We start from the raw sequence: 14,577 nt of genomic DNA, 5'->3' as shown, positions 1-14,577 counted from the left end.
GGAGCTGCTCCCAGGGGCATCATCTGGGTGGCTGAGGACAACCATGTGGGAGTGGGTCAGAAGAGCTGTGCTGCACTCACTGTCCACGGCCCTCCTGCGCCTCTGGAAGTGGGCACGAGCTTTTTGGTACAAAAATGGCCTCTTGACTCTCTCGATGCTGTCGGTGGTCACTGGATGCCTCCTGGGGTTCCTGCTGCGGGCGCTGGAGCTGACGGACCTGGTAAGCCTGGCTGGGATAGAGATGGGAGTGAGGGGCATGGAGTGGGGCAGGGGGCGAGCCCTGGTGTCCAAGTAAGGGTCCCAGATGGGCACAGCCCCAAAAGCAAAGAGACCTGCCCAAGAAAACCACCTCAAGGCACGTTTGTGCCCATGACTTTTTTCTGTTTTCTTTTTTTTCTTTTTTTTTTCCCCAAGAAAGTGCCAACAAATGCCCAAGCTATAGGACAAATCTTACCTCCCTCCAATGAGAGTGGGGAGCTCTGAGTTGGACTCCATGGGGCTGCAGGAACTCGAGTTGGGAGGAGGATGGGAAAGGGGGGAATGTTTACTCAGGGGCTGTATGCTCAGTAAATGGGCTCCCCCCAACAGCACCAGCAGCGTTGGGATCTGAGGGAGGAGGTCCAGGGGATGGGGTTAGAGGGATGGGGTTAGAGGGATGGGCTCCAAGGGATGGGGTCAGCCCATTAGTCTCCCCAGCTGTGTGCAATCAAAGCACATTTCCATGCTCTGGGGAGGACTCAGCAAATAAATAAAGGACTGGTGAGGAGCCTGGAGCTCTTTGAGGAGTCACCTTCCTTTGAGGAGCCTTGGAGACAAATGCATTGGAGAGCACACATGAGAAGGGCACAGTTGGCTCAGCAGGAGCACCGTGCTGCAGAACGGGCCGAGCTGAGATCTCTGACTTGGGGCAGCTGGGCCAGCTCAGCCCTGATCCTCAGCCAGTCTGCTGGGCCCAGGAGGGGAATGCTGCTCCGGGAGAGCTCGGCCGATGCTGGAACATCCCTGTGTTGCCCATTAGGATTTAGAAAAGTCTTGTCATTTCAATTAGGCCCTTCAGCATCAGCGTGGCAGGGATGATCTCGTTACTTAATTGAAGCTGGGTGTAATCTCCCTGCATCCCAGTGCATACACCCCTGAGAGCCCAGCAGCCACCATGGTGGGCATGACGCTGGCAGAGTCCTGGGGCTCCAGCCCCTCATCCTGCCACGCATCACCTCTGCTCCAGCCCATCCTGCCCTGTTGCCACAGCTCTGCTGTGGGCCTGGCAGCCACTAGAGACTGTCCCCACTAGAGACTTCTGTCACAAACTGTGGAGGAGAGCTGGAGAGGTGGCCAGTCCCTGCTTTCCTCCTTGCAATGGGAAAGTGTCACAAAGCTGAGAGAACCCCTGGCAAAGAGATGCTGTTCAGATCTGGCCCATCGCAGCTCCGCTCCCTGGGGACATCAGCCATGTCCAGGTCACACACTGGGACAGTGCAGGGGCAGCACAGGGGAGCAATTGAGCAGCTCCTTGGCACCTCTGAAAGCCCCAGCATCAGGTGGTGGCTTCTTGTCTTGGAGACAGCTCAGATCCCTCCCTGACACCTCTACAGTGGCACAGTGAAATGGGGGGATCAGGGATGGAGGGAGAGAAGATGGATGGATGGATGGATGGATGATGGATGGATGGATGGATGGATGGATGGATGGATGATGGATGGATGGATGGATGATGGATGGATGGATGATGGATGGATGGATGGATGATGGATGGAGGATGGATGGATGGATGGATGGATGATGGATGGATGGATGATGGATGGATGGATGGATGGATGGATGGATGGATGGATGATGGATGGATGGATGATGGATGGATGATGGATGGATGATGGATGGATGGATGGATGATGGATGGATGGATGGATGGATGGATGGATGGATGGATGGATGATGGATGGATGGATGGATGGATGGATGGATGGATGGATGGATGGGGGATGGATGGATGGATGGATGGAGGGATGGATGGATGGATGGATGGATGGATGGATGGATGGATGATGGATGGATGGAGGGATGGATGGATGGGGGATGGATGGATGGATGGATGGATGGATGATGGAGGGATGGATGATGGATGGAGGGAGGGAGGGATGGTTGGATGGATGATGGATGGATGGTGGGTAGATATAGGATAGAGGGAAGGAGGGATACTGACCAGGCTGCTGGTCCCACAGACCCCTCACTCTCCCCTTAGTCATGGCTGAGGGATCCAGAGTTTGGGAGATGTCCCTGCAGCCCTTCCCCATGTCCACATGAGGGTTGTAGCGGGTGGAGAGGTGCCATGGCACTAAAGTTGTCCCATGGATGGGTCAGACACCTGGGCTCTCCCTGAGCTCGTCTTTTCCACCTGCAGCCACGAGATAATTCCCACCTTTTGTTGCTGCCCACAGCTTTGGGGCACTTTTGCCCCAAATCAGATGCAGCCAAGCCTCTGCTACCTGATAATGAGTGCAATGACTTTTGGGAGGAACCAGTGGTGGGGCCATGTGAACCATTCCCTAGAAGGCTACAGAACCAAGAATGTTTCTGGCAGGGGACAGCCCCACATGCTCCTCCTTGTTTGCAGCCAGGTTTGCCATGTGGCCAGGATTCCCCATCCCTGAGCCAACTCCCAGTAAGGGACAGTAGAGAAATGGCATCATGGAGTGCCTCAAGGAGTGGCTGCCAGTTCAGAACCAAGCTCAGAGCTGGGTCTGGTTGGGAAAAAGGCAGATTGATCAAGTTTGGGCCCTTAGCCCATAATCATTTACCTGACACATGCTCTGCTCTATGTGCAGGAGAAGCAGTATTTTTCCTTTCCTGGAGAGCTCCTCATGAGGATGCTGAAGATGCTGATCCTGCCCTTGATCACCTCCAGGTAAGACACCACCTTCTGCTCTAAAGGGCCATCTTTCCATCACATTGAAAAGATCACACTGTGACCCCCCCATGGAGGAGATAACCCCAAAACTGCATGGGGTGAGAATAATCCTGGCTCCAAGAGCTGGCAGTCAAGCAGATGGCTTGGTGTCCATCAAACCCCATGATTTCCCAGCAACAGTCTGGGACAAATCCTCATCTGGAGGCAGGCACTTGCACTCATCTCAGATACCTGCACTGGCTGGGTATTTCCCTTCTTTTGGGCAGCTGGTGATGCCAGGACCATCTGTGGGCAGTTGTGATGCGCTGTTTAACCTCAAAGCAGATTCTCTTAGAGGGATTTGAGAAAGTTCAGGTAAAAAATCATGAGCATTCCCCAGTACTGTGTCTTGTGTTTGCAATCCTCATTTTATTGGCCCATACAGACCTAGAAATAAGGAACAGAGCCAGCACTCCTACTGGGGTCTAAGCAAGTTCTTGAAAACCTTGTATGGATTAACGTATTGCAAACAATATGTTGGCATGTGCTCATCAGACACACACAAATGATCAAGTCCATGTTCCCTCGAGGGTGTGTCTTTTCTCTGTTGTTTGTCAGAGTTTGCTTGTTGTCCCATTTGCCTCTGGTTCATTTCTGAGAACAGAGTGGTCTCTATCCTGGCCACTCTTGACCTGTTGAGTACCAGCCCTTGTACAGAGGTCTGTACCTCCCATCCCTCTCTGAGGTGCCTGAGGGTTTCCCTTTGCTTTCAGCCCTCCCTCCAACTCAGTTGCTGAGTGGTCTCCTCTGATCACTCTGCTGTCTGTGGGTTCAGGGTCTGCAGAGCCTCCTGGGAGTTTTCTTTCATGTTGGATTGAACCAGGTGAACGATGGTGGTGTCTTCCCTCTGTGCACCATCCCAGAGGGGACTTGGTGTGCTCTGGGATGGAGCTCTGGAGATCCCCAAGCCCCAAGCTGGAAAGCACCACCTATGCCAATATATGCCAATATTGCTTTTCTGGACTCTCTTGAGTTTCCAAGGCCCTTCTCCTCCTGGACGTGTGGCTGCTGAATGGGATCCATGGGCTGACCACCACCTCAGCCACCCTGTGTGTCCCCAAGGCTGGCACTGACCCTGCAGCCTTCAGTCGTGTCCTGTCTCAGGGTCAGGGTTTGGCTGGGGTCTGGAGAGGCTCAGTGTGGGTCTGTATGCATGGGGGGTACACAGCAGCTCTCAAACACTCACATTTCATAGAATCTTGGAATATCCTGAGCTGGAAGGGACCCTCAGGGATCATCAGCCCAGCCCCTGTCCCTGCCCAGACCCCCCAACACCCCCACCCTGAGCAGCCCTGAGAGCGCTGTCCAAACGCTCCTGCAGCTCTGGCAGCCTCGGGGCCGGGACCATTCCCTGGGGAGCCTGGGCAGTGCCAGCACCCTCGGGGGGAAGAACCTTTCCCTGAGCTCCATGCCAAGGCCTGGCACAGCTCCAGCCCTTGCTGGGCTCCAGGAGCTGTCCCAGAGCAGAGCTCAGCCCCTGCCCCTCTGCCTCCCCTCGGGAGGAGCTGCAGCCCCCGAGGAGCCTCCCCTCATCTCCTGTGCTCCAGCTGAACCAGCCAAGTGCCCTCAGCCGCTCCTCAGACCTTCCCCAGCTCCGTGTCCCTCCTTGGGACACTCTCCAGCAGCTTTGGATCCTTCTGACCTTGTGGTGCCCAAAGTGCCCCCAGCACTGGAGCTGAGGCTGCCCCAGGGCAGAGCAGAGTGGGACAATCCCTCCCTGGCCTGCTGCCCCCAGGACAGGGCGGCCCTTTGGGCTGCCAGGACCCAGCGGTGACTCAGATCCAACTTGCCACTGACCAGGACCCCCAGGTGCCTTCCCACGGTGCTGCTCTCCAGCATCTCATTCCCAGTCTGTCCCTGCATCCAGGGCTGCCCTTTCCCAGGGCAGCAACCAGCACATTAAACATCACAGGGCTGGGGATTTCCCAATCCTCACACTTGTCAGTGTCTCCCTGTGGGGCCTCTCTGTCCTTGAGAATGTCAGCAGTTCCTCCCAAGTGAGTGGCCTCAGCAAACCCAGTCCTGTACCAAACCTGTCCCACCAGCAGCGTGCTCTCCCTGTGGGGCAGCCTGTGATGCCCTCTCTATTTTTAGCCCAGTTTTGCTGAGAAGTAGCTTATGGGTTACTTCTTAGGAAAGCTTACATGTGCATGAAATCTGAACCTGCAGGCCTCTCCTGGGGGCATGGAGTCCATCTCCACCAGGATTTGATGAACCTTGCTGGTACCTTCCCTTGCTCCTCACAATGACACATAGCAGCGGCACGAGGTGATGGAGATATAACAGGATCTCATGAAAAAGGGCAGCATCAGTTATTAAATGTAAAATTACAGTAAAAATAGAAACTTCCTAACCCTCACAGAAAACAGAAAACACAGCCAGACCTTGAGAAGGGGCCTGGAGGTGTCTCCTGCCCTTCACAGCTCAGCTTGGGTTGTCACAAGCTCTTCCTGGGTGCAAGAGCTCAGTGATGCCCTTAGAGTTTCGTTTAAAAAACCTGTGAAAACCCTTCCCACCCTGGAGATTCTGCCCATCAGGTGCATCTTGTGCAGTGTGGGGAGCAGGCAGTGACCACTCTGTTCTGTGCTGCAGCCTCATGTCTGGGCTGGCCACCATGGACTCCAAGGCCTGCGGGAAGATGGGGGTGATCACCATCACCTACTACCTTTGGACAACCTTCATGGCAGTGACTGTGGGGATCATCCTGGTGGTCAGCATCCATCCTGGTGCAGCTGCCCAGAAGGACAACTACTCTGTGCGGAAGGTGGTGCTCAGCTCTGCTGACGCATTACTGGATTTAATCAGGTGTGTCACAGGAATTCAGCAGAGCCAAGGCTGTGATAACAAAATCTTCCCAGAAGGTTTTGAGGTCTCAGAAGACCCTGAGATCTCAAAGGGAACAGGAGAACCGCTGGCCAGGTGCTGGTACCTCCAAGCCCAGCAACACAGGGTTCATTTCTCCTCACCCGTGCCCCTCTGGCCACACTGCCACTGCTCTCCCAAAGCCATCAGCAAAGAACTGCACTGCAGCAGAGATCAGACAGAGCCGTGTTCTCTGTAAGGTTTGGATTCTCCTCTGCAGCCCCAGCTGGGCCATGCCAAGCCCAGAGCTGGCCCAAGCTGGGTTAAGGCAGTGGATGAAGTTACTTGGGGAGGGGTTGCAGCAAATACCCAGGGGCTGGGGGAGAAGCTCCATTTTTGGGGCTACTGGACCAGGCTCTCAGCAGGGGGCTGCAGATGGCAGATGTCTATCCCAGGCTCAGCCTTTCCACCAAACCCATTTCCACATGGTTCTCAGTCCTGCTTTGCATTCACCTCCAGCCTTTCTGTGCTCTCAGCTTGCACAGCTGGCATAAGCTGTTTGCCTGCAAGAGGCTTTCATGTCCTCTTGCAGACATTGTGCCCACCAGAAATGCTTCCCAGGATGCTCCCTATGCTCTCATAACTCACTTTAACCCTGTGTCATTGGTCTCTTACAGAAACATGTTTCCTTCTAACCTGGTGGAAGCTTCGTTCCAGCAGGTGAGTTCCCCTGACCCCTCTGTGTGCAGCCAGGATGGTGCTCAGCTCCTCAGGGGCTGTGTCTTTGCCCACCCACAGCCTGGACAGAGCCCCTTCCCTTCCTCTGCATCCCCCCACACTCACCCAGGCAGGCAGCTGAAGGTAGGAGGGTGCTGGGGTGGGCACAAGCTCACAGGGACCCCCGTGCTGCTCTCTGCCTGCAGAGGAAGCAGCGCACATCCCTCAGATCCTGCTCCTCTGCAGCAGCTTTTTAATCCCTGGGGAGTGGCAGCCATGGCGGGAGGCGGCAGCGGGCAGGGAAAGGGACACAAGGAAGGGACACAAGGAAGGGACACAAAGAAGGGACACAAAGAAGGGACACAAGGAAGGGACACAAGGAAGGGACACAAAGAAGGGACGCCTGAGAGAAAGTAGAGTGGTCAAAGGGAACAGATGGAGTGGCCAGGTAGGCTGGAAGGACAGGGGAAAGAAGCAAACTCCTGGCACTGGGTAAGCATTAGTAAAGCTCCCAGGAGGAGCGATGGAGGGACAGAGGGGCCCCAGTGCTGTGCTGGCATCCCACAGGGACCCGGGTCACTAACACCATGAGTCTGCTCTGCAGCCTTGCAGCAAACAGCCACAGCTCCCCTTGCCTGACTCTCACTCCTTGTTCCCAGCAGCCTTTTACTGCCTGAAAACCAAACCTTTGACCTCCAGGAGCACCCAGCCTAGGGCTGGCTTGGCCTGAGTGTTGAGAGCAGCATGGAGCTGATGCCAGCAGCACACTAACCTCTGTCTCTGCTTCTGTTCCAGTACCGAACTGTTCTTGTCCCGGTGGTGAAGTCTCCTGCTTTTCCAAAGATCCCAGGAAAACCTGTCAATTTTATTTACTTTGCACCTGATGACAAAAACCCTGAAATCCATCGGCCTGTGTTCCTTGAGCTGACACCATCACCCGAGATGACCTACAGGACCCTGGCTGGGACCAGCAATGAGATGAATGTCCTGGGCATTGTCATCTTCTCAGCAACCATAGGTACCTGTTGTACTTCCTTCACAGCCCACGTGCGGGTCCTGAGGGGCTTCAAACCATTACATAAACTGGGGATTCCTTTGAATGTAGTCTGAAGTGAGGTAATTTTGCAGAGGCTGCCTGGGACACAGCTCACCACACAGCCCCAAACCCTTCACGCTGAGTGCTCAGCCCCTGAGCAGGCAGGATGTCCCAGCAGGGTCAGATTTGGGGCTATTACAAATAGATGAGGATTCCCAACAGGACTTTCTGAAGGAGGTAGGGCAGCATCCTGCACTGAACAGCTTGCAGTCCTGTGTGGAAAAGGGGCTTGGCAGCAATTTTGGGGAAGGAAGGAGCAGAGGATGGGGAGAGACACGTGCAAGAGAGGAGGTTTAAAGGGGAGAAAGTCATTGAAAGGAGGAACTTGAAGCTGCCTCAAAGCAGAAGAGGACACAGGTGCAAGGCTGAGGGAGAAAGGGAGGGAGGAGGGATCAGGAAGGGAAAAGAGTAGGAGGCACTGAGATGAGCATGGTGGAAGGATTATGAGTAGATTAAGAGGTGAGGGCAAGGAGCTTGAACTTTGTGTATAAGGAACCAAAAAGCCAATTAGAAGATTTGAGGTGTGGAGGCAGCACAGCCAGCACAGCACAGGAGTGCGCTGGACTGCAGTCAGAGCCACGAGCAGGAGCCAGTTCCAAATGTGAGACCTCAGAGGAGGTGGCCACAGGGAGACTGGGCAGAGCCAGAGCCACTGACAGATCCCTACAGCCAGAGAAGTGCCTCTGGCAATCTCCTGTCCCAGCAACCACCAGCCTCTGCACCTTGGACACCCAGCAAAGCTGCTGAGCTCCTGCCCACAGGACACGTGCCCCCTCCAGCCCTGACAAACCTGCAAGGAGAAGCTGCTTTTCTCTTCTAAGATGACACTCCACAACCCCTCCAGCGTGGGAGTGGGATCAGTCAGAGTCAGGAGGCAGTGGGAGATCACCTGAGCCAGCCCCAGCCACCAGCTGCATTTCCCACGTTTGCCCAGGATTAGAGCTCCCCAGACTGGCACAGCATCACCTGCACCAGGCACAGGCAGCTTGGTACAGGGCATTCATACACCCACAGGGGCTTTCCTTACGAGGAGAGGCTGAACTGAGTTTGCCTGGAGAAAACAGGAGAGGGACAGGCACCACAGCCCCATGCCTTGGGAAATAGGGATCAGCTCCTCCGTGCAGCGAGGTGGGGCAGGTGGGAGCTGTCGAGCTCCCAGCACAGTATTTGTGTCCAGCACCAAACCAGGCAGCTCGTGGGGCTGAGACAGAGGCATCCCTGCAGCCACTGGGTACCCGGAGTGACTTTGCTGTGAGGGGTGACCCCACACAGCTACCCCAGCTCTGACAGCTCTTCACTGTCACTGGGGGCCCCTCTGTTGCTTTTGAAACCCATGAGAGGGCAGAGCTTTCAAGATCCTTGCAGGAATCTGTGTACTTGGGCCATGTCTCCCAAATCAGTTCTGTAGGACTTGAAGAGAAATTACTTTCTTCCAAAATAGCTGTTGTGGCTACCAAATACTGGATGGATGTCCACAGAGCTGAGATTTAAACATGCCAAGCCTTGTCTCATTTCTGGCAAATGTGACCCCACCTCATGTCTCTTTTGAGCAAGGCAAGAGTTCCGACCACCAACCAAGGGCCTCTTGGAGTCCTCAGCCCTGAAGATTGAAGAGGGATAAGCAGGACAAGATCCTGTTTATATTCTTATTTTCCAAGATAAAACAGACACCTGCATAGTGCTTCAAAATTAATTTTAGCCAACACAGGAAGAAAGACTTGCACCAAGCTGGAAACAAGATGGGCAAATGCTCAAAGGTTCCTTTCCCCTTTGCTTGCTGGGCTCCTGGAAAGCCTCCCAGCCAGTGAAAGCAATGGGGTTTAGCACTGGCAGACAGGACAGCACCATAACCCTTCTAACCATTCAAACCATAGCCTGTATTTCTGCTCTGGTATTCCTTCAACAGAGAATTAGGCTGGATTGGGTTAATGCAACAACATCAAAGGAAAAAAACAGACTTAGGAGAGAAGGCTTAATGCCTGTATCTAAGCAACTCACTCAGATCCTTCCTGACATCACACTGTACAGCCACATGTGTGTCACACCATGGCACAGCCTGTGAGCCACCAACACCCAACAGCCCGGCCCGTGAGGGATCCAGGCGTGGGACCTGGCACTGCTCAGTCCCTGGGGCAGCCACGGCCCCTTTCACTGCACAGCAGGGCAGGGATGCAGCACAGCATCACATCCTCAGCTACAGAGAGCCCTACCACACCTTATCCTTAAACGAATTCCATTTTTATTTCTAGAGTTCATTATTCTTGTATTATCAAATAGCAATCCAGATATCCACCTAATCCAGCTAATCCACAGTTTATCCACCCCAGGAAATTACTCTTCCAGCACTGAGCAGCAGTGAAGTTTATCTGTTTTCTGTGCAAGGAAGAGTCCAAATCCTGGATTTGGGTCTGGTGGGGCTTTGTGAGCAAAGGCCAGATGCTTGTGTTTGCTGGGAACAGAGAATGGCTCTGACTCGTAAGAGCAGAACTAAATCAGGTTTTTCCTGGTGACCCCCATTCTGTGGCCACCAGACCCTCGAGACACTTGGCCTGTCAGGTGCTGCTCCCGTGGTGCTCCCAAGTAAAGTAACGTGCTGTGCTTGCTTGCAGGACTTCTCCTGGGGAAAATGGGCGAGCGAGGAGCCCCGCTGGTTAACGTGTGCCAGTGTCTGAACGAAGCAGTTATGAAAATTGTCTCGATGGCCGTTTGGTAAAACTGGTTTTGATTGATTGATTGATTGATTGATTGATTGATTTTCTTTCCTTCTATCTGGTTACACATCTGCAAGTGTCTGCTGTGAGCACTGAATTTTTTGTAGAATTGTACTGCACAGTACCAACCACTGCCATTTCTAACCTGCAGTGCTATAGTGATTGCTGCACCCTCATCATTTTTTATGCTTATTTTTCACAGGTACTTCCCCTTTGGCATCGTATTTCTCATAGCTGGAAAGATCTTGGAGATGGAAGATCCATCGGTTATTGGACAGAAGCTGGGACTGTATGTCATTACAGTAGTATCAGGGCTTGCCTTCCATGGAATCATCCTCCTACCTCTGCTTTTTGTGCTCATCACCAAGAAAAACCCCTTTGCTTTTATTCAGGGGATACTCCAAGCCTTGCTGATCGCCTTAGCTACATCCTCCAGGTAGGAAAGCATGGCTGGAACCTGCAGAGCAGGGATCTGGTTTAGCAAGGGAGACATGGCTGTGTCTGGCCAGCTGAGCTCTGGGGGGACAGGTAACTCAAAGGAAAACTGTGCTGCAGCACTGTTTGAAATGGGAATGCTCCTGGTTTTAGCAGGAAGCAGATGCTTGGCCCTGCCCTAGTTAGCCGACCTGGGCAGCTTGTGGTGCTCTTCCAGTCACCCTCTGCCAGGGTTTTCCCAGAGCAAACCAGCAATGTTTTTGTGCCTGTGTGCACACTTCATTCGATTGCTGCAGTTTTCTTTCCATTAATTCAAACTAGGACTGTTGTAGGTGCTTTATAAACTGCATGGGGTTACAACCCTGGAATGTAATTGAAAACACCAAAAGCACTTTGGAACACTTTACTGACAATCTAAAATCAGTTACAGTGTATCCCAAGTTCATCCACAGAAAAATCTTGCCTACTTTGAAGAGATTTTAATAATTTTATATTTATCTATTATTCTATTTTCATTGAAATACATTCCTTATAACAATGAAAAAGACTTCACACTACAAACTACTATCCTTTCCAGAAGACACACAAATTCAAACATTTTCCTGGAACACATTTGACCAGGGAAAGGGTTTTTCTGGCCTCTCTGTTGCTTCTTCACATAATCCCAAAAATACCACCTGTACTCTGCCTCCCTTCTCCAATGTCCACTGCTGCTTCTGCAACTCCTAATAACCTGGTCTCCTCCTGAACTGGATCTCCAGCTCTGTCTCCACCAGGCTTCTCCTGCAGCCAGCTGAGGGAGAACTGTCCCAGAGAGAACACCCTGCTCCTTCGTCCCAGCCCCAGGTCTGAGGGCTGGGGCCATTGCTCTGCATCCAGAGCCCTTCCCAAATGCACTCTCCACTTCCAAGAGTCTGTTGCAATCCCATGGACTTCTTTTCTGTGGTTTCCTTTCTTCAACCTGTTCTTCTTCCTCCATTCCTCATCCCAGTTCCTGTGGGACAGTTGTCATCTTCAGGCTAGACAGAAACAAGAGAGGTCAGGGCTGCAGAAGCTGAGGCAGACATCCCACATGGAGGAGACAGGTGAGGACGGGGTCTGGCTGGACCCCAGCACAGCCACTGCTGGCACACACAGTCCCATGCCCCAGGAGGTGCTGCAGGATCAACATGGGCACCAGGGATGGGCAAGAGAGCTGCAGCCATGGCACACAGGTGGTTAAACTGGTGCCTTCAGCCACTGAAATGACATTCTGACATTTTCTCTCTCAGCCTGCAGCTCACTTGGGTGATAATGTCTATTCCCCGGGTGGTGAAAGCTGAAGAGACTCTCAGTGGCATCTGCCCCAGGAGGGCTGGTATTCCTGTCCCATCACACCGACTCCAGCTTACAAAGCTCAACACAAACAGCATTACTGCTGGTTTCTTGTCCTGCAGCTCAGCCACCCTGCCCATCACGCTCAAGTGTCTCCTGGAGAACAACGGCATCGACAGGCGCGTGGCGCGCTTCGTGCTGCCCGTCGGGGCCACCATCAACATGGACGGCACCGCGCTCTACGAGGCCGTCGCTGCCATCTTCATCGCCCAGGTCAACGAGTATGAGCTGGATTTGGGACAAATTATAACTATAAGGTAACTGTTTCTCTGCAGCAGCCAGATTATTTCGCTCTATTCCTATTTATGGACATTAGGACAACCTCTTGCATTTTTCCTGTTTGCAGAGATCTTGTTAATACACAGAGTGAGCAGGGGAGGGGGCAGCATGTCCCAGTCCCTGTGCTGTGTGCCAGGGAAAGCTGGGCTGGCTCTGCAGCCACGAATCTGCTGCAAGTCGAGGACTTTGCCTGTAGGGAAAAGCCTAGCTGCACAGGCATGTGGCTGGAGCAGGTCAGCACTGCAGGGCTGAGCACAGAAGGATTTGTGCAGGTGTAATTTACTGCCTTTCAGGAATGAGATATTCTCGTTTTATAAGCAGGGAAATAAAGCATTTAACTAAATAATAATTAAGTATATTTGCGAATGTTTAGTAATTTTAATGAGGAAGTCCCTACCCTGGAGGCAGGGGGGAGCACAGAGCACCCGCTGCCAGCCCTGCTGGGTGCAGGAGAATTTGTGACAGCGCCTGGGAGCAGAAAGGTGGAGGATGTCAGATGCAATCCAGTCCTTCCCCACAGCAATAACTTACTTTGCCATGTGAACACGCTGGTTTGAATTGCACAGCCGCCCTCTCTCTGCAGCATCACGGCCTCGGCAGCCAGCATCGGGGCCGCTGGCATCCCCCAGTCCGGGCTCGTCACCATGGTCATCGTGCTCACCTCCGTGGGGCTGCCCACCGAGGACATCACCCTCATCATCGCCGTTGACTGGGCTCTGTAAGTGCTCTGCAGGCCACTGCTTGGGCAGTGCCCTGGGTCAATTCATGTATCTTCATCTTGATGGATGAAACCAGACTGCTCTCAGGACAGAAACTGATGCTGGATTACACTTGTCACAGACAAATAAACTCACAGCTTGTGAAATGTGCCACTCTAAAGTACTAAGATAAGAACAAAGTGAGTCGTTAGGTGAGAAACCACAGAGCAGATGCTGAGTTAGGGAGGTGACATGTGGGTGGCTGGTTTGTACTTTCCAGCCCCCCAGGGAAAAAGAGGGAACAGTGCCAAATATCAAGGCTGCTTTTCTCTTTCCCTCCCCCTTTTTTCTTTCCCCAAACAAAGGAAGGTTAACACACCACCAGCTCAACCTTTCAGCATCACAGGGTATCCAGCACTGCTGGCACCTTCTACTAGTATGAGAGGTGCCTGAGTAGACCAGAGAGGAGCGGTGGCTGGATCTACAGAATTTCTCCTCGAGAGGCATCTCAAGGAGCTCTGTGACCTGCTGAGGCACAACAGTGGCTGTCCCACTTTGGGAGGAGGCACTGGCAGGGAGACAGATGCTGCCCCAGCATGGAGCTCACACAGGGACCGTTTCCAAAACCAACACCAGTGGGAGGGACAGTCAGGATGGGGCTGATGTGTTCCAAAGCCACCAGCACCCCTACTGAGGCCGTCCCCTGATCCTGGCACTGTCTCCCGGCAGGGACCGACTTCGAACGATGACCAACGTGCTCGGTGACGCGCTGGCTGCTGGCATCATCGCACACGTCTGCCACAAGGACTTTGCCCCAAAGCCCCCCCAGGTACGTGCAGCGTGGTGGGGGGCAGGGGGTCGTGGGACATGGCAGGACAGGCACAAGGCACCTGCTCTCTCCAGAAATTAAAACTCTGCTCTTTGCTTTTTGCAGCAAAACCCAGTGAGCAACACAGACAAGTTTCCTTCTGCAGAGACCTCACACCTGCATCCCAATGACAATGGGATTGAAATTACTCAAGAAACCCTGTTGGATCAGACAGGAGTTCATTACAACATCTGCCAGGTGTAGATAACAGCATTCCTGCTCCCAGAAATGGCATCTTGGTGCTAAACACTGACAATTTGAGTGTCGCATATGGATGCTCTGCAAGATAAAGGCCTTACTTGGCACAAAAAGTGGGAAAATTCTCTCTTACCCTTTGAAGACTGTGGGATTCCCAGCATGGCTCTGCCACTGGGGGAGGGAGCCAGCTCCTCCCTGTGCCTGAGGACACAGCTGGGAGCTCACTGCCCTGTCTTAAATGGCTGAGTTTGAAGGATTTATAACTCCCATTTTTCCAAGCTCACATACTTTTGAAAGCTAGAGAGGTGAGCAGGTGTTGGCAGACTGGATTTGGTGGGAATGCAGTAGGAATGGGACATAACACTAAACCCTCTGGCCAGCAGCTCTTCTCTGGAGGCCAGGCTGTGCTCCAGCAGCTTTTGCTTTCCTTATTATAGAGATATTTTTTTTTTTAA

General features: G+C 53.0%; 1 protein-coding gene and 1 long non-coding RNA gene across 2 annotated transcripts; one reads left to right on the top strand and one right to left on the bottom strand.

Annotated features, from left to right (window-relative positions):
- Positions 1-5,342: 5,342 nt before the first annotated feature.
- LOC100231934 (excitatory amino acid transporter 5-like) lies at positions 5,343-14,128 on the top strand. The gene is made up of 9 exons (XM_030256678.4): positions 5,343-5,749; positions 6,424-6,466; positions 7,259-7,481; positions 10,169-10,268; positions 10,473-10,706; positions 12,142-12,336; positions 12,942-13,076; positions 13,786-13,885; positions 13,991-14,128. Exons 1-9 carry the CDS (start codon positions 5,541-5,543, stop codon positions 14,126-14,128), a joined length of 1,377 nt encoding a protein of 458 aa, XP_030112538.4. The 5' UTR covers positions 5,343-5,540.
- Positions 11,094-13,026, bottom strand: LOC140680768 (uncharacterized). Its single transcript, XR_012052155.1, has 2 exons — positions 12,890-13,026; positions 11,094-11,724 (listed from the first exon to the last, which is right to left on the bottom strand). It is a non-coding gene; the product is annotated as an uncharacterized lncRNA (long non-coding RNA).
- Positions 14,129-14,577: the final 449 nt, after the last annotated feature.

Source organism: Taeniopygia guttata, chromosome 28 (assembly GCF_048771995.1).
Source record: "Taeniopygia guttata chromosome 28, bTaeGut7.mat, whole genome shotgun sequence".
NCBI lineage: Eukaryota > Metazoa > Chordata > Aves > Passeriformes > Estrildidae > Taeniopygia > Taeniopygia guttata.
This window is presented reverse-complemented; position numbering and strand designations above follow the sequence as displayed.

Bases quoted from the DNA above. Each gene is read 5' to 3' on its own strand.
- LOC100231934 (XM_030256678.4), top strand. From the start codon at position 5,541: ATGTCTGGGCTGGCCACCATGGACTCCAAGGCCTGCGGGAAGATGGGG. The intron at 6,467-7,258 runs GTGAGTTCCCCT...CTTCTGTTCCAG, and splicing joins TGGAAGCTTCGTTCCAGCAG to TACCGAACTGTTCTTGTCCC. The intron at 10,269-10,472 runs GTAAAACTGGTT...TATTTTTCACAG, and splicing joins ATTGTCTCGATGGCCGTTTG to GTACTTCCCCTTTGGCATCG.